Source organism: Natrix helvetica (genome assembly GCF_964273705.1).
Source record: "Natrix helvetica genome assembly, chromosome: 1".
NCBI lineage: Eukaryota > Metazoa > Chordata > Lepidosauria > Squamata > Natricidae > Natrix > Natrix helvetica.
The window spans coordinates 79,687,634-79,708,684 of NC_138548.1; the positions used below are offsets into that span (position 1 = coordinate 79,687,634).

Below are 21,051 nucleotides of genomic sequence, written 5' to 3' on the forward strand. Positions count from 1 at the left end.
TAACATTTGATCTGGACCGTCAACCTTGAGGATGTTATTAAAAAAAAGGAAAACTCACCAAAACCAAAAAGCACAAACTGACTAAAGACGTTAGATGCATATCAGTATTCAGACAGTATCATTAATTGCACAGAAGACCTTATTCTGGGAATTTTGATCATATGATTAGTAAAATTTAGTATTGTAGTGTAACTGGTCTGTACTTGGCATGTCTAATAGCTGTTTCCATAGGAGGTGATGATGTTGATGAGGATGTTCCACAAGTTGATGCTTATGAACTTTTGGAAGCTGTTGAAATTCTCTCCAAACTTCCTAAGGATTTCTATGACAAAATAGTAAGTAGAGACAAAGTAATACGTTAATCTTAATCTCTCTAACTTCCCTTTGCATCAATACTGTGTGCATTAAAATATCTACCAAATAATTTCTCTTTTATGCTACTTAATTTATATGTTGTCATGTCTAAGAGGTATTATTTATTAGGGACAATTGCAGTAGAACAATGTGAAAACATAGTGGTAAATTAAAGTACGGTACTTAATTGTTTCTGAAAGCATGGAAACCATGGAAGCATGTGCATGTATTTTTCCTTTATAGAAATAGGAAATGCCATGTGACTAGAATGTATTACTTCTAATAATGCATATATTGGATAATAATAAATATTTAATGGTTTGCCTTGCAGGAGGCCAAAAAGTGGCAGGAAAGAAAAGAAGCATTGGAAGCAGTAGAAGTGCTGGTTAAAAATCCCAGATTGGAAGCTGGAGATTATGCAGACTTGGTGAAAGCTCTTAAGAAGGCAAGATTCTCTGTATTACCCAAATGGACCTCTCAAATCTAAATGCAAGGTCTCAGTATTAGTATAGTTATAAGGAGATTTTAATCTTTTATTGGTAATTATAGAGTGTTTAATTATAATGTTTGCTCATAGGTTTAAGTGGATGATCAAGATCTTTCTTTTTTAAAAAAACAATTTTTATTTATTTTTGGACAAAGACAAACAAATATAAAAATAAAAAAGACTATCTTCCATTACAAATTGTAGAAAGTGTTTACAGCATTTCCATGCATCTCTTCCATAGTCATCACCTGCTTTTCATATCAAATCGCATATTTTAAATTCACCTATATTCATCTATATCACAATTATTATATCTCAACCTTAATTTGACTATAATTGTTTTTACATCCTTTTATATATATTCAAAATCTAGAATAGGATTATATGATAACATTCTATTAAATCATCCTAACATCATCCAATCACAATACATTTTTATAACATATTCTAGATAAAACTTTTAAACCTCCTCCTCATAGTCTCCATGAGTTGTTTATATAAAATTTCATATTATTAAACTATCTATATGCATTGTTATCATTATTAATCATTATTTAACTATAGCTATTGTCACTTCATTTTATACATACTACTAGTAAACTAAATTTAGCTTAGTTTTTATTATACATTTTCATTACATCAACCTGTATCTTTCCAGTAACAGTGCGGTCTTATATCTCTTGCCATTTGTAGCATTAATGTTCTAGTTACTTTCTTAATAAAACTTGTATAAACTTCTCTTCACAACATGTTGTTCCTTTCGTATCTCATAAAAGTTTGAAACCCAGCATCTGTTCTTTCCATCAGCTTATCTTTGGTTATCACTGGTGCTTCTGTCAAGATTTCTCTCCTTATCTCCGTCAATTTTTCTCTCTTTTCTTCTTCTGTGCTTTGAAGTCTGGGGTAGAGTTCCAATCCATTTATCTCCCCTGTCCATATTCCGCTCTTGCCATTACAAATCACGCTCACTTTGTTGTGAGTATCCACAGTTTTCTTATCTCTTTGCTCATTTTTTTCTTCCATTTTTGAACTCTGTCCTCCACTTTCTTCATTTGATAACATCCTCAGTTTCTCCATCAAATTTTTCTGTTTCGTATTCTATATTCTCCAATCTCTTTTCAATTCTCTGTCACAACTAATAGATTTTGAATTTCAAACATAATCATTCGCAATGTTACAGTTTCTTTTTCCTGCTGAGCCATTCTTTCAATTTTGCAGGCACTGCCATTATAGGGTTCAAGGCTATTTTAATAAACTTCAAACAGGTTCATTTATTATTTTTCAAGTCAAAATGTTGTCTTCCCTCCCAAAAAGCACCTTATAAACAACTAGTGCTCTTCCTACTATCACTATCAGTAAACAAACTGAAAGAACCTTGAATCTCAAGTTATCAAAAAGAAAGAAGAAAAAAAACAATGTATCCAGCATCTAAGTGGCAGTGTAACTGTTTTTCCTCCTGTTGTTACAACCCTCTTTATAATCCTTCTTGTTATCTTCTTTATATTCCAAGCTTAAGAAAGAAAGAAAACCCTTAAATGGAAATCAAAAACAATCCAATTAATCCAATCAAGCATTATAAAAAAAAGGAAAATTTTAATTCATAGGTGTAAGCAAAAGTGAAAAAAGAAGAATTAATCCATTCAGTTTAAAAAATAGGGAGCCTTTACAAAAATTCCATCTGTGAAAAAAAATTAGAAATAGGATAACACACTAAGTTTAATGTAGATTAATTTCGCCGCTTAAAGTCTTCTGTCTTCAATTTTAATTTAACTTAATTTTTTTGGGGGTAGTCTCTTTTTCTAATAATAAAATTTTCTCACCAATTCAACACACTTTCTCTTTCTGCTTTCTTCCCGTTCTGGAGCTGTCCCAACTTCAGCAGCTTCATTAGCTGCATTTCTGTCGCCGGAAGAAAAGGCTATTCCTGGATCTTTCAGGGACTTTGCGGTGTCCCTGAGATCAGCAGGAGGTGCCCTTCTCAACCATCGTCTCTACGGGATGGTTTAGGTCCAAATGGACCGTCCAGCGGCAGAAATATCGACTGCGATCTCGGAGCACCAAGATCGCATGTCACAACGTCAGCTCTCTTTTTCGATCGAGATCTTAATTGGATATAAATAGAAATAAATATAATTGAACACATTCTGAACTCTTTAAGCAGATATCAAGTCAGGTAGCACTAGTAAATTGCCCAGAATCTCTGGTTTCCAGCACTTATTATGTAAAATTAAATCCAGAATTTGTGCTCATGAAACAATTTTCTCCATTTGCACACTCCACCAAATGGAGCATATTTTGTCAGTGTATAAGAAAGTGGCAGGGGAGAACAACCTCTCTCCCATTCTTTATGTTTGTAAAATTGGACAGTAACTCTTAGATAGTTTAATATTAATTCTGGTGAATGGCATGAGAAATTATTTTTAATTTGTTCAGAATTCATTTTGAAAATTTACACCATTAGATTATGATGCTCTTTCTTTACAGGTTGTTGGAAAGGATACTAATGTGATGTTGGTTGCTTTGGCTGCCAAATGCCTTGCTGGATTAGCTACTGGTCTCAGGAAGAAATTTGGACAATATGCTGGTCATGTGAGTATAACATGCTCAGTGTTAGCTTTTGAATTCTCTGTGTCTAGAATTAATTGTGGAATGAGGAATAGACTAGAATTTGGCACCAGTCTGATTTCTACTGAATGCATGTTAAATCTTCCTTTTATCATATTTCTAGCAAATTTTCTTGTGGATTTTGTTTTATTAAAACAAAAGAATATTCAGGAAGATAGGAAAAAATGTTTCCAGAGGAGTAGTTTGAAGTAAGAGTTTTAAAAACAACAAACTTTTTTTAAAAACCTGTTTTAGCTAGATTGTAGTATCAGAGTGTTTCTTGATGTAATGAACTTCTAGTGTGATTCAAATTTTTTCTCTGTCCTTTGTATGGGGCGATGATGAAGAGTCTCCTAGGTGATCCCGTGGGAGGAGTCATTGATGGGTTATTCTCAGGCCCCATTTGCCTTGGGACTGAGGTTAAATTGAGGCCACTCACCTCTGCCTCACTTCCTGGCTCCCAGTTAATCTCAGTCTTTCGGCCTAATAGGAGACTTTTTTCTTGGCTCCTGACTTCATTCAATTTGGTGTGAGAATTTTCCATCCTTCCCTTCCCCACCTCCTCCCTTGTCTTCCCTGAGTGATTGCTGCTGCGCTGGGCAATAGCTGGGCTTTGCAGGAGCGCCTCAGGCTCCAAGACTGCTTGCAGTCTCTGGGGAGCCTCCAAAGCCAGCCTCCAGGAGATCACAAGAGGAACTGCATTTCCAACCCATTGGGGGCTGCTGGAGCTCCTCCAGACCACTGGGTGGTCCTGTTGAGGCAGACTCCTGGAGGAATCAGGCCGCATGGTCAGCGGCCGCCATCTTGGATCCCTGCCGGCTTCCGGGAAGACGCACATGGCCAGGGAAGCCATTAGAGCTCTGCAGAGGCCACTTGCAGAGGCACTCTCCCCGTGAATCGGGGAATCGCCTCCAGCTTCTCCTTCCAGAGTTCCACAATCGAGCCACGGATCGCTGGCATTGGGGCTACGTGCACGGAGACACGGGGCCCTTCAGAATCGCTGGCAACATTCTTTTTCTTCTGTGAAGAGCAGAGGAGGCTGCAGAGAGCCTGGTGAGCCATCTGAGGAGCTGTGAGTACCTGAGGCTTTTGGGGAAGCTGTTCTTAATGGCGGATGCCACGAGGCGACCAGGAGAGGCAGCACCGGATTCCCCGGTGGATCCTGAGCCTGGCGAGGGGACCTCCAGAGGCCCCTCCACATCCAGAGAGAGGGCCTTGGGCAAGAGGCTCACATCTAAGTCTGCCACAGCAGGGGACTCTCACCGGGGCATGAGGGAGTTTCCACCAGGACTTCCTCTCGAAGAGCCAGGGACTGCATTAGCCCTTCCCCCTCCAGGTCCCATTCTCCCCTTAGGCTCACGCATGTGGCTGAATCACCCCCTAGATCATGGGGATTTTCCGGGGGGGGGGTGTTTCCATGTCCTCCCCATCACCCCTGAACACCCTGGGGCCCAGAGAGGGGAACCTTATGGCAGGCCTGTTACTGGGATGGGCAGACCTAGGCTAGCTCCTCAGTCTGCTGAGGAAGAGCCGGTTTTGGGGCCTCCCACTCTTTCCCCAGCATTTCCTAAGCTTCCAGAGAGGTTTCAGCAGATTATTGCCCAGGCAATTTCTGAAGGTATTGCCACAGACATGCAGAAAAAATCTAGATCCTCTAGGAGGAATTCTCGTGGGACACCTGGAGGTATCCAAACCAACCGGCAACTTCTTCTGCTCGTGAGCTTAGGCAGAGCTCCCCCTCTACAGCTAGTGAGGATTCTGTGTTACATGAAGGGGGTCAGAAGGAGGATGGTTTCTCTGATGATGAAGAAACTATTCCGGAGGCTTCCGTGTTCACTGGTTTGTTTCCCCCCTCCCAATTTGGTTCCCTTGTGCGCAAGGGAATTGCAGATTTGGAGGTGGCTCCCGCTGTTGGGGGCACTCTGGCTACCCCGGCTCCAAGCACAAAAATGGGCCATTCCACAATCCCGCAGTAGAAAAGGAGGAGATCCCTACTCCCCCTATGTTCATGGAGGTTCTCAAGTTCCAATGGGCGAAGCCCACGGCTTTTCCTATCCCAGGCAGCAACGATCACCTTGATCCTAGTTTCTCTCAGGCTTTACAGATTCCGACAGTGGACCCACCTATGGCAGCTTTGGCGTCCTCTGGTGTCTGGCAACATCACCACAAACCTAAGGCGGAAGATAGAGCTGAACTGACTGCGCAAGAACTTCCAGGTGGCCACATGGGCAATCAAGGCAGCGGCTGCGGCCTCCTTCTTCAATAGGTCTATCCTTCTCTGGCTGACCCAGATGCAGGAGATGGTTCCGGCTACGGAGGTACATCTCTTGCAGGACATCGCAAAGCTCACTGCGGCTGCCCAGTTCTCAGCGGATGCCACACTTGATGCGGTCAAGTACAGGTCCAAAGTGCTCGCTACGTCAGTGGCATCCAGGAGACTGCTTTGGCTCCATAGTTGGCAGGGGGAGGCCCGGTCCAAGTGGACCTTAGCGGCAGCAGAGTATTCCAGCGACAAGCTATTTGGAGCCTCCCTGGACCTGCTGCTGATGGAGGACAAGAACAAACGTAAGATCCTTCCTTCCTTTTTCCAAGCGGGCAGAGCAAAGGTCAACGCCCTACCAGAGGATGCCTGCATATCAGCCTCCAGAGCAGGACTACCAGCAGCAACAGAGGTACCCTCCCTCTAGGTACCTTCTCCAAGGGGATAGGCAATATTATAGAGATAGTAATCGATACCAACAGCCCAGCAAGCCGCCCTTTCGAGGGGGGCACAGCCGTTCCTTCTGCAGGAATAAATGATCCGGGCTCGGATCTTCCTATTGGCGGTCGCCTCGCTCACTTTGCAGACCACTGGGACCTCATCACCTCTGATGAATGGGTCCTCCACACTGTTCGTTGTGGGTTGCATTTGGAGTTTCGTTCTCACCCCCTTTTCGTTTCCAGATCTTCTCCTCTCGGAACTCAGTGAAGTGTGAGCTTATGCGCAAGCCATCCCTGCTGGACGTTCAGGCCATGGAACTGGTTTCGGAGGACCAGAGAGGTTCTGGTTTCTATTCCAACCTTTTTGTAGTTCCGAAGAGTTCAGGGGGCTGGAGAGCCATCCTAGATCTAAAGTTGCTTAACTTCAGGCTGGTTTACCGGAAGTTTAAAATGGCCTCCTTGAAGTCTATCCTTGAAGGGATCAGGGTTGGGGATTTCCTGGCCTCCATTGATCTTATGGAGACCTATCTCCATATCCTGATTGCACCGGACCATAGGAGGTTCCTTAGATTTTCATATGGGGGGGATCCATTATCAGTACAAGGCCCCTCCCTTTGGTCTGGTTTTGGCCCTCAGGACCTTCACTAAGGTGTTGGCGGTGGTCGTGGGTTACCTCAGGTCTGTTCCGATTCGAATTCAAATTTATTTAGATGATGTCCTAGTTCAGGGGCACGGTCCTGGGACTGCGAAGAAGGACCTTCAGTTCACCATTAGGACCTTGCAGTCCTTGGGCTTCTCCGTAAATTTCTAGAAGAGCCATTTAGAGCCCTCTACACGCTTGCAACAGCTGGGGGCGGTTATTGACACGGTGGAGAGTAGGGTGTACCTCTCACAAGATCGTAGGGACAGTATCTGCCAACTGGTCCAGCAGATCCGTAGGGCACACTTTGTCCCCGTAGTGTTGCTCTCGCGTCTGCTGGGGAAGTGCATCTCCTGCATAGCGATTGTCCCGTGGGCTCGACTTCATTCCAGAGAGCTGCAATGGCTGCTGCTTCTGTACCAGAGGGACGGTGCCAGCGACGTAACATTCCAGATTCCCGTTCCGCCCCAAGTACGTCTGTCTGCGCTGGTGGACATCTCCCGCCATGGACAAAGGGGCTCTATTCAGAGACCCAGACAGGTTGGTATTGACGACTGACGCGAGTCTCTTTGGTTGGGGGGGGGGCGCATCTCAACACCCAGCTGGCCCAGGGACGTTGGTTGGCCTCCGTCTTGCGTCAAAACATCAACTGGCTGGATACAGGATGATCCACCTAGCCCTCCGTCATTTCATGGAGAAGGTCGAGGGGAAGCACCTGCTGGTGGTGACAGACAACATCGTCAGGAAAGCGCACGTCAACAAGCAGGGGGGCACCCACTCGAAGGCCCTTCGGAACGAGGCTGCAAAGTTGGGGAATTGGGCGGAACGTCATATCCTGTCGCTAAGGGCGGAGCACATCTCGGGGGTGGACAATCTGAAAGCCGACTGGCTCAGCCGAACGACAGTGGACCACGGAGAATGGCAACTGCTTCCCAAGGTCTTCGACAGGATTTGCCAGAGGTTCGGCAGGCCAGTTATGGATCTGTTCGCCATGCCAGCCAACGTGCAGGTCCAGAGGTTCATCTTCCGGTACCCGGCTCGGGGTGTGGACGCCCTGAGGTGTCGTTGGCCAGAGGGCCTCCTGTATGCCTTTCCCCCTCTTCCTCTCATTCCCAGGGTCCTCAGGAAGTTGGTAGCAGAGGGGGCGGAGATCATTCTATTGGCTCCGTCGGCCTTGGTTCACGGACCTGATAGATCTGTCCCTGTCCCCCCTCTGGAGGATTCCCGGGGGGAGGTGGCTCTATGCCAGGGGACCCTGCGCCATCCGAAGCCTCAGTGGCTCCAGTAGACCGTTTGGCACTTGAGAGGGAACAGTTGAGGGCGGCCCAGTTTTCGTCCAGAGTCATTACGACCATTGAGGCCTTCAGAAGAAAACCACTACCTGCATCTACGACACCACTTGGACTGCTTTTGTGTCCTGGTGCCGTTCCGCACAGGTAGATCCAGCACAAGCCTCGATACCTCAGGTGCTGGAATTCCTGCAGGATGGGCTGGACAAGGGGCTTTCCCATAATACCCTCAAGAGGCAGGTTGTGGCATTGACAACGGTTCTTGGGCGATTGAGTTCCTGTTTCCTAGCATAGGATCCGATCATTAAAAGGTTTCTCCGGGGGGACGGCCAATCTTAGGCTCCCTGTGATCCTTCGTTTCCCCACTTGGGATCTTCCAACGGTCCTGCAAGCGCTGACGGGGGCTCTCTTCGAGCCACTAAGGACAATGAGCCTGCAGTTCCTCACCCTGAAGGTAGCTTGGTGGCCATCACATCCGCCAGGCGCATTTCTGAGATCAATGCACTGTCCTTCAGGGAGGATCTGTGCACATTCCTTGAGAACAGGGTGGTCCTTAGACTGGGCCCTTCATTCTTACCCAAGATCAATTCCCCGTTCCACAGGGCACAGGAGATAGTCCTGCCGGATTTCTGTCCGCACCATCCAGGGAGAGGGAACTCTCCTGGCATCGACTAGCTGTGAGGAGGGTGTTGCACATCTACCTTAAATGTACCTCTCCCCTCCGTAGGTCGGAGGCGTTGTTTGTCTCCTTCCAGCCTTCCACCCTTGGGGCTAGGGTATCCTCAGCTACCATTGATAGATGTATCAAGTCGGCTATTACTAGAGCCTATGAGGCTCGCAGCCTTACGGTGCCGGCTGGAATTACGGTCCACTCCATGAGGAGTGTGGCTACGGCGGCAGCCTGGTTAACCCAGGGACCCCTAGAGGATATTTGCAGGGCGACAGCCTGGGCTTCCCTTACGTCTTTCATCAGACATTAACGGGTGGATGCTTACGCTTCGGCAGAGGCTTCATTCAGTAGGCAGGTTCTGCAGAAAGTGTTAGAACCTCGGGAGGCTCAGGCTTCCTATTCCCTTTCTGGGACATCAAGCGTTGGTATGTCCCATCAATGACTCCTCCCACGGGATCACCTAGGAGACTGTCAATTGGTCTTACCTGAACTGCAGGTCTCTAGGTTCCTGTGGGAGGAGTCACTTCCCATCCCAATTGGACGCAGGAAGTACCTGAGCATTCTTGTTGTATTAGGTTGGTTCGGTTCTTGACTGGTTTGGTTGTTGTTCTTGTGTTCCGTTTGCTGTTCTTTACCATTCCTACCAGATTCCTCTTATACCATTGACCTTCGATTAAACTGGGGGCCAGGAAGTGAGGCAGAGGGGAGTGGTCTCAATTAATCTCAGTCTCAAGGCAAATGGGGTCTGAGAATATCCCATTAATGACTCCTCCCACGGGAACTTAGAGACCTGCAGTTCAGGTAACACCAACTGACATTTCCTTGTATTACAATTGGCACTGGAGTGGATGCGCAATTTATAACATCTTGATAATATTCAATAGGTTGTCCCAACTATTCTGGAGAAGTTCAAAGAAAAAAAGCCTCAGGTCGTGCAAGCCCTGCAAGAAGCCATTGATGCTATCTTTCTTACTGTAAGTGAATTGATACCAATACTCTGACCAAGATTAACAGGCTTTTCTTGAATAGTCAAAGTGAATCTCTTATGTCCAAATATTTTAGACCACATTACAAAATCTCAGTGAAGATATCTTGGCTGTAATGGATAACAAAAACCCAACTATCAAGCAGCAGACATCCCTCTTCATTGCACGAAGCTTTTGTCACTGCACTCCTACTACCCTTCCCAAAAGTCTCCTGAAACCATTCTGCGCTGCTCTCCTCAAGGTAAAAAAATTAAATAAAATCATCTGCAGAACTTGCATTTGAAATAAAATAAGGCAATAGCTTCTATTCCTGGAAGGTATCCTTTACTAATATGTAAGGTGGGAAGTTCAAAAATACTGACATATATCGTGGAAGAATTTTTATCTAGGCAAGACAGGAGTGTTATGCAGAACAAAAGAAAAAGAATGACAGCTGCCCAGAGTCTCACAACCGCTAGATGGGTGACAAATAAATGTAAATAAATAAATATATAAATATATCTTTGGTATCCAAGAAAGGAGAAAACCACGTATCTAAATCATATTTTTGAATTCAGTTTCTTCATTGCCCTCCACTTTGGTTCAGCTGAAGATTGCACAGAGAAGTTCCAAGCTGAGCTTACATGTTTTCACCATCCTTTATAGTAGCAGGGGTCCCCAATCCCTGGGCTGCAGCCCACTACGGGGCTTGGGCCTATTCGGAACAGGGCCATGCGACCATGTCAAGCTGCACACACGTTTCCCTCCTGCCAGGCCGCCAAGCTACAAAGGTTGGGGACCACTGCTTTATAGCATTCTGTGAATCTAAAGCTCCATCAAGCAGAATACACAGATTTTGTTTTTTAACCACAGCATATTAATGATTCGGCTCCGGAGGTTAGAGATGCTGCATTTGAAGCCTTGGGCACTGCCCTAAAAGTGGCAGGTGAGAAAGCTGTGAATCCTTTTCTAACGGATGTGGACAAGCTGAAACTAGACCGGGTAAGTAACACCAAATCATCAGTCTATAGTAGGATTCAAATATGATGTTATTCAAGGAGCCCCAAGAATAAGTCAGGGGTTTAACTATTAATATTTTCAATAGGTGAGGCTTTGACTTGCTATTTTTGAACATGGTATGAGTTTTAGGTTCTATAAGATAGTGAAGTCATTTCTATCAGATAAGTTATGATCATTTCATTATTTAAAGCTAATGTTGTGTAGGGCATATGAAACAACAGAATTTCAGTCTCAGGGTGGGGCCGTGGGCATATTTGAAACTTTTATTTTATTCAGAAAATTAAGGTAAAATATAGACTCCAAAAAAGGAAAAAAGAAATTTACAAAAACCAAACAAAGATAGACAAAACATTAGAAAAGAAAAAAAGGTGCATTAAAAAAAGACAAAGGACACGCATATTTTTCCCTGAGTTGAATACTCATAAATATACTGGAACAAGATTAGTTTCCCCTGCCACTTGTGAAGCATGCCCAAAATTTATAAACTTCTACCTCTAATTACAACCAACTTGACCTGTCATCTATATATAAAGGCAAAGAAGCTAACAGGTGAGGGTATATTTACAACTTTAATATGTTGATTGCAAAATGGCCATTGAAAAGTTGGAAGCATGCCCCTGCTCCTCTTTAAGGGAGCTCTTTGCATAAATGCATATGCATTTTAATCACTTTGACATTGTTCTTTCTCCTAAGCATTTACACCCCTCCCAGGTTGCTTGGTAATGAGCTCCTTCATCTCACAAGCTTACTCTTTCAGTTCCTTTTCTCTTTCCTGGTTGGCAAGCAGCTTAGGTTGCTCCCTTTGGTGGTTTTGTTTTTTGTTTTCCCTCTGAAGAATGCACTGGGCTCTCCATTCAGGCCACTGATAAGGGAACAGAGCAGGCAGTTGTTGCAGATTAAAACTTTTCTACTTGTCCAGCCTTCAGATTATAAAACAATTTAAATGTTGTGTAAACAAAGTCAGAACTGAAAAGAGCTTCTTTACATTGTAATTGTACTGCATCTGTACCAGAAATAGAAAAATCCAAATAATTCGGGGGCAATATAGTTCAGGAACTGTAATTTTTGTAGCAATAATTTATGACACTTGTCAAGGACCTCGAAGGGTTTAGCAACTGCTAGATAAAGCATTTTAATGCTTTTATGTTAATCTAATTTTGCCTACTAGATTAAAGAATGTGCCGAAAAAATAGAGTTGGTTGGTGGAGGTAAAGTCAGTGGAGGCGCTGATAGAAAAGAAAACAAAGCTGTTCCCGGCAAGACTCCAGTTCTTTCTGGCGCTGCAGGAGACAAGGATATGAAAGATAACACAGCTAAATCTGGACCACCAAAAAAGGCTTCCACTACTAAGGTATGAAAACCACACACTCTGAAATATAACAGATCGAATTTGCATATATTTAAAGGAGTACAAACTAAGTGACAAAAGAAGTGACAAAATAGGGTATTGCATTTGCTTATGAGTTAAATTTTACATAGATGTTCTGAAAAAATCCAATGTTTAAACAAATGGATGTAATGTCAGGATTGCTACGTTTTACTTTTGCATTCAGTATGTCTATCTTTTGTCCCATGAAACATTGCAAAATGAACATTGGGATTAACAGACTCATGCACAAACGTACACAAATAGCAAATTCAGTAAAGTAAAGTTTTAATTAGATGGAAATGTTGCCAAAGAAAATAAAATTCTGGAATAGTAGTTAATATTTTTTTAAAAAAAAACAATAAATCACAGGTGAGACAGACCTTTTTGCTAAAGTAAGTTTCCCATTTTGGACACCACAACAGGTCCTTTTGCTTAGGTGAGTAGTGGCATGTGTAGAAGCCTCTCTGCGTTAAAGTTGTATGAAGACTCCATTTTAGATGCTCTTGTTTTAGTCATCTGTGGTTTCAGAAGCTTCTATTGAAGTTACTTGATGTTTTTTTTTCTTTGCTGTTGCCATTGCCAGAATGCAAACCAATAATGATCTTTTCACCGTGTTTTTGATTTGACTGCAATTTTCAAATATTTTTTGAAGACTGATTCAAAAACAATCCAGTTTTTTCCAACACTTTTTCTGTAATTAATATGTTTCTGGAAAGTTACGAGTCTATAAGATAGCAAATAGTAAAATCCAACATTGTCCATTAGTGCCAAAGCTATAAAATGTGCTATTATCTACATTAAACTCATCTTTAGAAGACAATATTGTCTAGAATACCTAGATTCTATAATACCAACAGAAAGCTGTCATATAAGTGACCTTCCATTTCCTATCCCTTGAAAAGATTCTCCTAAAAGTCAGGGTAAGTGGGCTATGTCTGAGGAGGAGGGAGGAAGGATTGTTGAACATATTTAAGCAGACTACACCCCTCCCTCCCAAACTTTTCTCTGAATTCAGTTGGTGGTGTTTTATTCCCTTTCCATTTAATCATCTGTTTTAACATCTGTTGAATATGTGCTCATTTCAAAAAATGTCCCCTCTCTTTTTTGTATACATAGGCTGGTGGTCCAGTGAAGAAAGGGAAACCAACCTCAGCTGGAGGAGTAGGAACTACTGGAACAAAAGCCAAAAAAGGAAGTGAAGTAAAAGAGATATTTGAGCCAGAACTCTCAGTAAGTGAATTATGTGTAAACACTTCCAAAAACAATGATGGTCTTACTCAAAATACCATATTTTTCGGAGTATAAGACGCACCTTTTTCCCTCAAAAAAGAGGGTGAAAATCTGGGTGCGTCTTATACGCTGAATGCAACATTTTTGACCTCCCGAAACCCTGCCCCCTTTGAAAAATGGCTGTGCATAGCCTTTAGGAGGCTTTCAGAGTGCTCCTGGGGACTGGGAAGGGCAAAAGACCGTTTTTTGCTCGTTTCCCCAGCCCCCAGGAGTACTCTATAAGCCGCCTAAAGGCTATGCATGCCCCTCCTTTTTTTTTGACAAAAAACGGATTTTTGCAAAACATGGGCTGTTTTGGGGAGGTCTGCAGAGTGCAATTTTTTTTAATTTGCCTCTTCAAAATCTTGGTGCATCTTATACTCTGAAAAATATGGTAGTTGTGATTCAGTTACATGTGCATGAGATTCGATGTTACATTTGGGACAGTTTTATTTCTCTGTAGTATTTTATTTTACATTAGATTTTGTTTGCTCTATAACTCTTGTGACTGGCTGATAAACTTAGAGGGCATGTTTTCTTTCAGGATCTCAAAATGATTTAAGTTGATTTGATAGTAGGAATGTGAACAAACTGGAAAATGTTATGTTTCAAACTTTGAACAAAACACTGTACCTTGGGAGTTCTGCCACAGTGTTTCAGACTGACCATGGTTCAGCAGAAACAAAACATGGAACATTTTGTTGGGAGTTTTGGGTAAAACAAAATCCAAGATTCTAAATGATTTTATTGGGGCAAGTAAGGCTAGTATGGCCTGCCTGTACACTCCATTCTCCCTATAGCTGTTTTCTAAGCAGCATATCCCCACAACCTATCCAGACCCAATTTTTCAAGCACCTTTTCTATCTCCTTTAGCCACTAGGATTACTCTCCTTGGCTTTTTCATGCTTTTTCCCACTTTCGGGCTGCAGCAAATTGGCTGATCTATGCGCAGCATGTTTCATGCCTAGATCATTTTGCACAACTCTTGTTGGCAGAGAATGACTGGCCATTTGCCAGTTGTAGTTCAACTTCTCAAATGTAGTATTTCTAAAACAAGATTCAGCATTTAGACATTTGCCTAATGTAAATGTCAAATTATATATTGGTCTTCTTTATATTCGTAATGGGGAAAGTGCTACGTACTGTATAAGCAGTTCAGCAGAATCCTTGAAGGAAGTATCTCAGCCTTGAGGGGCATGCCAAGAGTGCTATAGAATGAAGCCCATTCTCCTGTACGCTGCTTGGGGAATCCAAGCATGGGTTAACTTTGTCCATTAGCCTAGAGACTGAGTTATGCAAATTAAATGACCACGCCTCCTCTGCCTGGAATACTCAGTTTTTTAACTCAGTCCAGCCTGAAGAGACGCAATTCCAAGTCTCTCTAGACTAATAGATAAGGTAATTTTATGTTTGGACTCCTCTAAGCCTGGATTTAATTTATTTTCGTTTATTTTACTTGATTTGATTGAAGCCTTTGGGATAACTAACGAGGCGTGCATTCGGCAGCAGCCCGAGCCGCTCGTCATGTGGATTTGCCGGCAAGCTCCTCTCGGCGGGGAAACGCCGTTGACTCTCCCGGCTAATTTAGAGGCTGGTTCGCCGCCTTTCTAGCCGCATCGTTGCGCTCTGGGGTTGGTTCGCCGCTCCGCGCCGCTTTTTTCCCGGGAGCGATCCACTTTGCGAAGTGGGATCTTTCTCCCGAAGACATTGCCTTCATGCCTGGTGACTGGGACTGGCTCCGTTTTCGTTTCGGAGCGCTGCAGCCCAGAAGTAGTTTGAATCTCCCGCTTAAATGTCGGGCGCCATTTTGGCTTGCTGTTTTGCCGCGTTCTTGCAAAGGGGAAGGAAGGCGGGGCCTCCCTTCCCGCCCAATTACTGACGTTACGTCAACTGCTCTCTCCTATTTCTCGCACTTGCCTGGTTCGCTCGGCTAGAGATACATCGTTGCAGCTGCTTCTGAGTACTGCTAATTGCCTTCGTTAAGGTGTTTTGTGAGGAGATTGAGCCTTTTTCACTTCCATTCGCATTTAGTATGGCAGAATCCACTAATTCTGGAGGTATTGTAAACACCACCAATGTGGCCCGCTCTGAATCCGAGGCTGATGTTCCCCCCAGGGTGGGTAGGGCCGCAACCAGGGCCTCCACCCATGCTTCCCGGGCTTCCTCTGCAGCCCCGGACAGGGCCCAAAGGCGCAGGGACAGAACCAGGGCACCATCCAGGGCCCCCAGGGCGGCCAATCCCTCGCCTCCGGTGCTGACCCCTCAGGGCTCCACACCACATTCCCCCCCTGCTTCTCCTGGCAATCGAGGCTGGTCTCCAGACCTCGCCTTACCACAGGCCCCATCTGCCGAGGAGGGAGGCTTGGAAGGCCAATCTTTCCCGGTTTTGCCAGCACAGGGCGTGGCTTCGGCCCAGCCCAGGGCTGGGCCTTCTGCAACCTTCACACCCACGGCTGCAGGCCTCAGGCCTCCGGAGGGACAAGAAATGGGCCTTCACCCAGAATTTTATCAAATGATATCTGATGCCATTTCGAGGGGGGTGGATGCAGAGTTGCAGCGTAGATCCAACACTCCCAGGACCTCGTTAGCGCCTAGGGAGGCTTCCACTTCCCAGGCCCAGCCCTCCTCACCCTTTCCCTCTGAATATAGTGAGGAATCGGCCTTGATGGAGGAAGGTGAGGTATTAGATATTGAATTATCCGATGATGAGGGCATTCCAGTGGACCAACCCTCTTCGGGGTTATTTCGCCCAACCTTATTTAAGTCTTTATTATATAAGGCCAAGGCTACCACTAACATGGGCGGTTCCACCACCCAGGATAGCACCGCTGTGGGATTGGATGCCACGGAGCGCCTGTTTGCAGAGCAGGTTTCAGAACAGGAAGCTATTCCTTTTCCCAAGCTCTTTAGCGACGTAATTCAGAAACAGTGGGCGCAGCCCACTACTGTGGCCCCCCCTAGCAATGGGGACAAAAAATTATACCTCTCCACTCCGGAATTGGAAAAGATTCTCCAATTTCCTTCTGTGGATGCCCCCATTGCGGCCCTGGCCTCTCCTGCACTCATTCCTTCGGAGATTTCTGAGGGATTGAAGGCTGAGGACCGCAAGGCCGAGATGGTCATACGTAGGACACATCAAGCAGCTGCCTGGGCCTTACGTGCCGCCTCTGCGGCATCCTTCTTTAATCGTACATCTTTGGTCTGGCTCAGGCAACTTCAAGCTAGGCTTGCCCCTGATGACATGAGACTTCACCAGGATGTCACAAAATTGATGGCGGCTCTGGAATATTCTGCAGATGCCACTCTTAACGCGGCCAAGTTCGCTTCCCGAGCCGTAGTTTCTAATGTAGCCTCTCGTCGCCTGTTGTGGCTTCGCCATTGGCAGGCAGACATTCGTTCTAAATGGCGTTTAGCTTCCACGCCCTTCAAGGGTGAGGCTCTGTTTGGTTCCGTTCTTGATCCTATTCTTATCGAGACTAGGGACAAACGTAAAGTCCTTCCTTCTGCCACCAGACGCAATGATAGGAGACAGCAACCATATAATAGACGCCAGAATTTCAGGGCTGGGGACTCGGGATTCACCTCCACTCCTTACGTTCCCCAATATAACCGAGGCAATCAGGTTCAGGATAGGGGCCAGGACCGCTTCGGTCCTAGAGATAGGAGTCGCCAGCAGTCCCAACCACAGGCTCAGTCTAGGCGGCCCTTTCGAGGGGGCGGTAACCGGTCCTTTCGCAGGTACCGGTGACTCCCAGGGGGAGGGGGCCATAGGCGCTCGGCTTCTGGCCTACGCTCATCAATGGGCGGAGACCACATCCGACGCCTGGGCCCTTCAAGTAGTGAGGCAGGGCCTCACTCTGGAGTTTCTGTCCCTCCCACCAAGACGCTTCATCCGTTGTCCGGTACCCAGGTGCCAAGAAAAGCGGCGCCTAATGAACGAAGAGATTCAACACCTCCTGTCCATCGAGGCTATAGAGCAGGTTCCAAAAGGGCAGGAGGGGCTAGGATTTTATTCAATATTATTCCTAGTTCCCAAAAGCTCAGGAGGATGGCGGGCCATCCTGGATTTAAAGCGGCTCAATCTCTTCATCAAATATCAAAAATTCAAGATGCAGTCTCTCAGAAGCATCTTAGCATCCATACGCCGCGGCGACCTGATGACATCGGTCGACATAAAAGAAGCATACCTCCATGTTCCGATACATCAGGCCCACAGGAGGTTTCTCCGCTTCCACTATGCAGGCCGTCATTTCCAATACCGGGCCCTGCCTTTTGGCCTATCATCGGCCCCTCGCACGTTTACCAAGCTCCTCGCAGTTGTGGCAGCTTCGCTTCGCACAGTGCCCATCCGGGTCAACTGTTACCTAGACGACATCCTGCTCCTGTCCTCAACACGTGCCCAGGCGGTAAGGGACTTGGAAGTCACAATGGACACTCTGCGCCGCCACGGCTTTGTCCTGAACCTCACCAAGAGCCACCTACGACCAACCACGTCGTTGCTCCACCTGGGCACGATCATCAACTCCAGGACGTGCGAAGTGTTCCTGTCCCAGGACAGACGGCAGAGCATCTGCGCTCTGGTGAGTCGGATATCATCTCAAAGACTCATCCCCTTGGCCACTCTTTCCCAGTTACTCGGGAAGATGATTTCGTGCATCGAGGTGGTTCCTTGGGCCCGATTCCACTCTCGCCCTCTCCAGTGGTTCCTGCTACCCTTCCAGAGAGCTCACACAAGCCACACCCAGATCAAGGTGCGTCTGCCACCCAAGCCTCTACGATCCCTCCGGTGGTGGGCTTCTTCCAAACTCCTCAGGGGGAGCCCGTTCAAGGAGCCGGATCGCATCCAGGTGACGACAGATGCCAGTCTGTATGGGTGGGGAGCCCATGTACTGGATCGGGTGGCACAGGGCCGATGGTCCAGCCAGGAAATCAACAACAGCATCAACTGGCTGGAACTTCGAGCCATCCGGTTGGCCCTTTTGGAGTTCAGGGACATTGTGTCACACAACCACATTCTAGTTCTGACGGACAATGTTGCCTCCAAGGCCCACGTGAATCGTCAAGGGGGCACCCGTTCCAAGGCCCTGATGCTGGAGGCGGAGAAGTTACACCACTGGGCGGAAGCCAGACTGCTGTCATTGAAGGCGGAGCACATTTCAGGCGACTCCAACACGCAGGCGGATTGGTTGAGCCGAGCGACGGTCGACCAAGCGGAATGGCAGCTGCATCCCTCCCTCTTTCGGGAGCTAACTCACCGGTTCGGCACACCGCAGGTGGATCTTTTTGCCCAGCCTTGCAATGCTCAGACAGCCAGATATTACACCCGGTTCCGAACTCAGGGGGCGGAGGGCACGGATGCTCTACGCAGCCCCTGGCCGCCCGGCCTACTGTACGCTTTTCCGCCACTGCCGATTCTCCCTCTGGTCATCCAGAAAATACTTTCGGAACAGGCGGAGGTTCTCCTAGTGGCGCCAATGTGGCCTCGACGTCCCTGGTACGCCGACCTCGTCCACCTGTCCATCAACCGCCCTTGGCGCATCCCGGACAACCAGATCCAGCTCAACCAGGGGGATCTCATTCATCCGAATCCTCAGCTCTTGCAGTTAGCTGTGTGGCACGTGAGCGGGCTAAGTTGACCAGTCTTCATTTCTCCAGCGCTGTCATCGACACCATTCAGGCGGCCCGCAGGCCTTCCACTACTCGTATTTACGAAGCCACGTGGCAGGCTTTTTGCAGGTGGTGCCGTCGCAGTACCATCGTTCCGACCAGAGCATCTGTTCCCCAGGTTCTCGATTTTCTACAATCGGGCCTAGAGAAGGGATTGGCACCGAACACTCTACGCCGCCAGGTCGCCGCTCTGTCCACAGTCCTTAGTGGTGGTCGGGCCCGGTCGCTAACTCAACACGCACGGGTCAAGGCCTTTCTGAAGGGCGCCTCCAACATCCGGCCTCCAACTGTCCACCGTTATCCTACCTGGGATCTTCCGTTGGTACTCAGGGCGCTTACATCTTCGCCTTTTGAGCCCATCCGCTCCATCAGCTTGCGACTACTTACGCTCAAAACAGCATTCCTGGTGGCCATTACTTCTGCCCGCAGAGTTTCGGAACTGGCCGCTCTCTCAGTTCGGTCTGATCTTTGCATCTTCCATTCCAACAGAGTGGTTCTCCGTTTGGATCCATCCTTCCTGCCCAAGGTCAATACCTTGTTTCACAGGGCGCAGGAGCTTGTTCTCCCAGACTTTTGCCCGCATCCTTCTCATCCGCAGGAGCGACAGTGGCATCATCTGGACGTTCGGAGAACCCTTCGTCGCTATGTGAAGCGCACGGCTGCATTCCGCAGGACAGAGGCACTCTTCGTCTCATTCCAGCCTTCTTCTATGGGGCAGAAAGTTTCCCCCAATACCATCGGACGTTGGTTGAAGGCCTGCATCGCACTAGCTTATGACTCTCAATCCCGGCCGGTTCCCAGACGCATTACTCCTCACTCTACCAGGAGCGCGGCGACAACAGCGGCCTGGTCCACTCAGGCTTCGGTTGAGGATATTTGCAGAGCAGCCACTTGGGCGTCGCCGTCCCCATTCATTCGGCATTACAAGGTGGACTCTTACGCTTCGGCTGAGGCATCCTTTGGGCGGCGTGTGCTACAACAGGTTCTCGCCTCCTCTGCGGGTCCTGACCAGCCTACTTCCCGCCCTTAGGTCAACTGCTCTGGCATGTCCCATGCTTGGATTCCCCAAGCAGCGCACAGGAGAACGACCGTTGACTTACCTGAACGGTCCTTCTATGTGCGCTGCGAGGGGAATCCAATCCCGCCCGATGTTTGGGCTGGTCCGGGTCCTCTTCTCGTGACTTTTGACTTTTGACCTTCGTATTCTGGACGTGACTTATATTGGACGTGACCTTTATTGGACGTGACTTATTGTTACCTTTCGACTGCCGTCGTGACTGACTTTGACTTACTTCTCCAACGGCTGTCCTTCGTGCAAAACTGAGTATTCCAGGCAGAGGAGGCGTGGTCATTTAATTTGCATAACTCAGTCTCTAGGCTAATGGACAAAGTTAACCCATGCTTGGATTCCCCTCGCAGCGCACATAGAAGGACCGTTCAGGTAAGTCAACGGTCGTTTTAAAATAAAGTCATATGTATACATGCCCACTTGAAACAGCTATCCCATCATTCAAGAGGCTAGTCACATAAGCAGGAAAAGATACATAGGGTCTAAAATTACTGATAGGTACTACATGCACATGTCTGTGTGCTCTGAAGTAACGTGTCCTTTGAAACCAGGTTGCCGTGCTGTAGCAAACCTGATATAAGTCAAAATGCTTAATAGTCCAATAAAGGCATGTTTGGAATATACCAATAGGCTATTAACAGGCATGCAATTTTTCCTTTATTAATAGATAGAGATGTGCGAGGAGAAGGCTTCGGCTGTCCTTCCAGAAGTTTGCATACAGCAGTTAGATAGTGGCAATTGGAAGGAAAGGCTGGCTTGCATGGAAGAATTTCAAAAGGTAATAATGACAAGTTCTTCTAAAAAGTGTCTCACCCCTATAAATATTTGTTTGTTCCATAGTAATTTATTTTGGCATTTCACAGAAGCTTTTAGCATCAGACTGTATTTTGTGACTTTCAGGTTATTCTGGATACTGCAAGTTTGTTACACAAGATTTGATCCTTTTTA

The 21,051-nt window shown here is 46.4% G+C and overlaps 1 protein-coding gene across 4 annotated transcripts in view; it reads left to right on the plus strand.

Annotated features, from left to right (window-relative positions):
- CKAP5 (cytoskeleton associated protein 5) overlaps positions 1-21,051 on the plus strand; it is a 97,006-nt gene that overhangs the window by 27,225 nt on the left and 48,730 nt on the right. For all 4 annotated transcript variants that reach the window (XM_081937435.1, XM_081937433.1, XM_081937436.1 and 1 more), the window contains 9 exons: positions 232-335; positions 686-799; positions 3,326-3,430; positions 9,629-9,718; positions 9,807-9,971; positions 10,583-10,711; positions 11,898-12,080; positions 13,215-13,328; positions 20,771-20,881. In XM_081937435.1, coding sequence (XP_081793561.1) covers positions 232-335; positions 686-799; positions 3,326-3,430; positions 9,629-9,718; positions 9,807-9,971; positions 10,583-10,711; positions 11,898-12,080; positions 13,215-13,328; positions 20,771-20,881 — 1,115 coding nt within the window. The remainder of the gene's footprint in view (positions 1-231; positions 336-685; positions 800-3,325; positions 3,431-9,628; positions 9,719-9,806; positions 9,972-10,582; positions 10,712-11,897; positions 12,081-13,214; positions 13,329-20,770; positions 20,882-21,051) is intronic.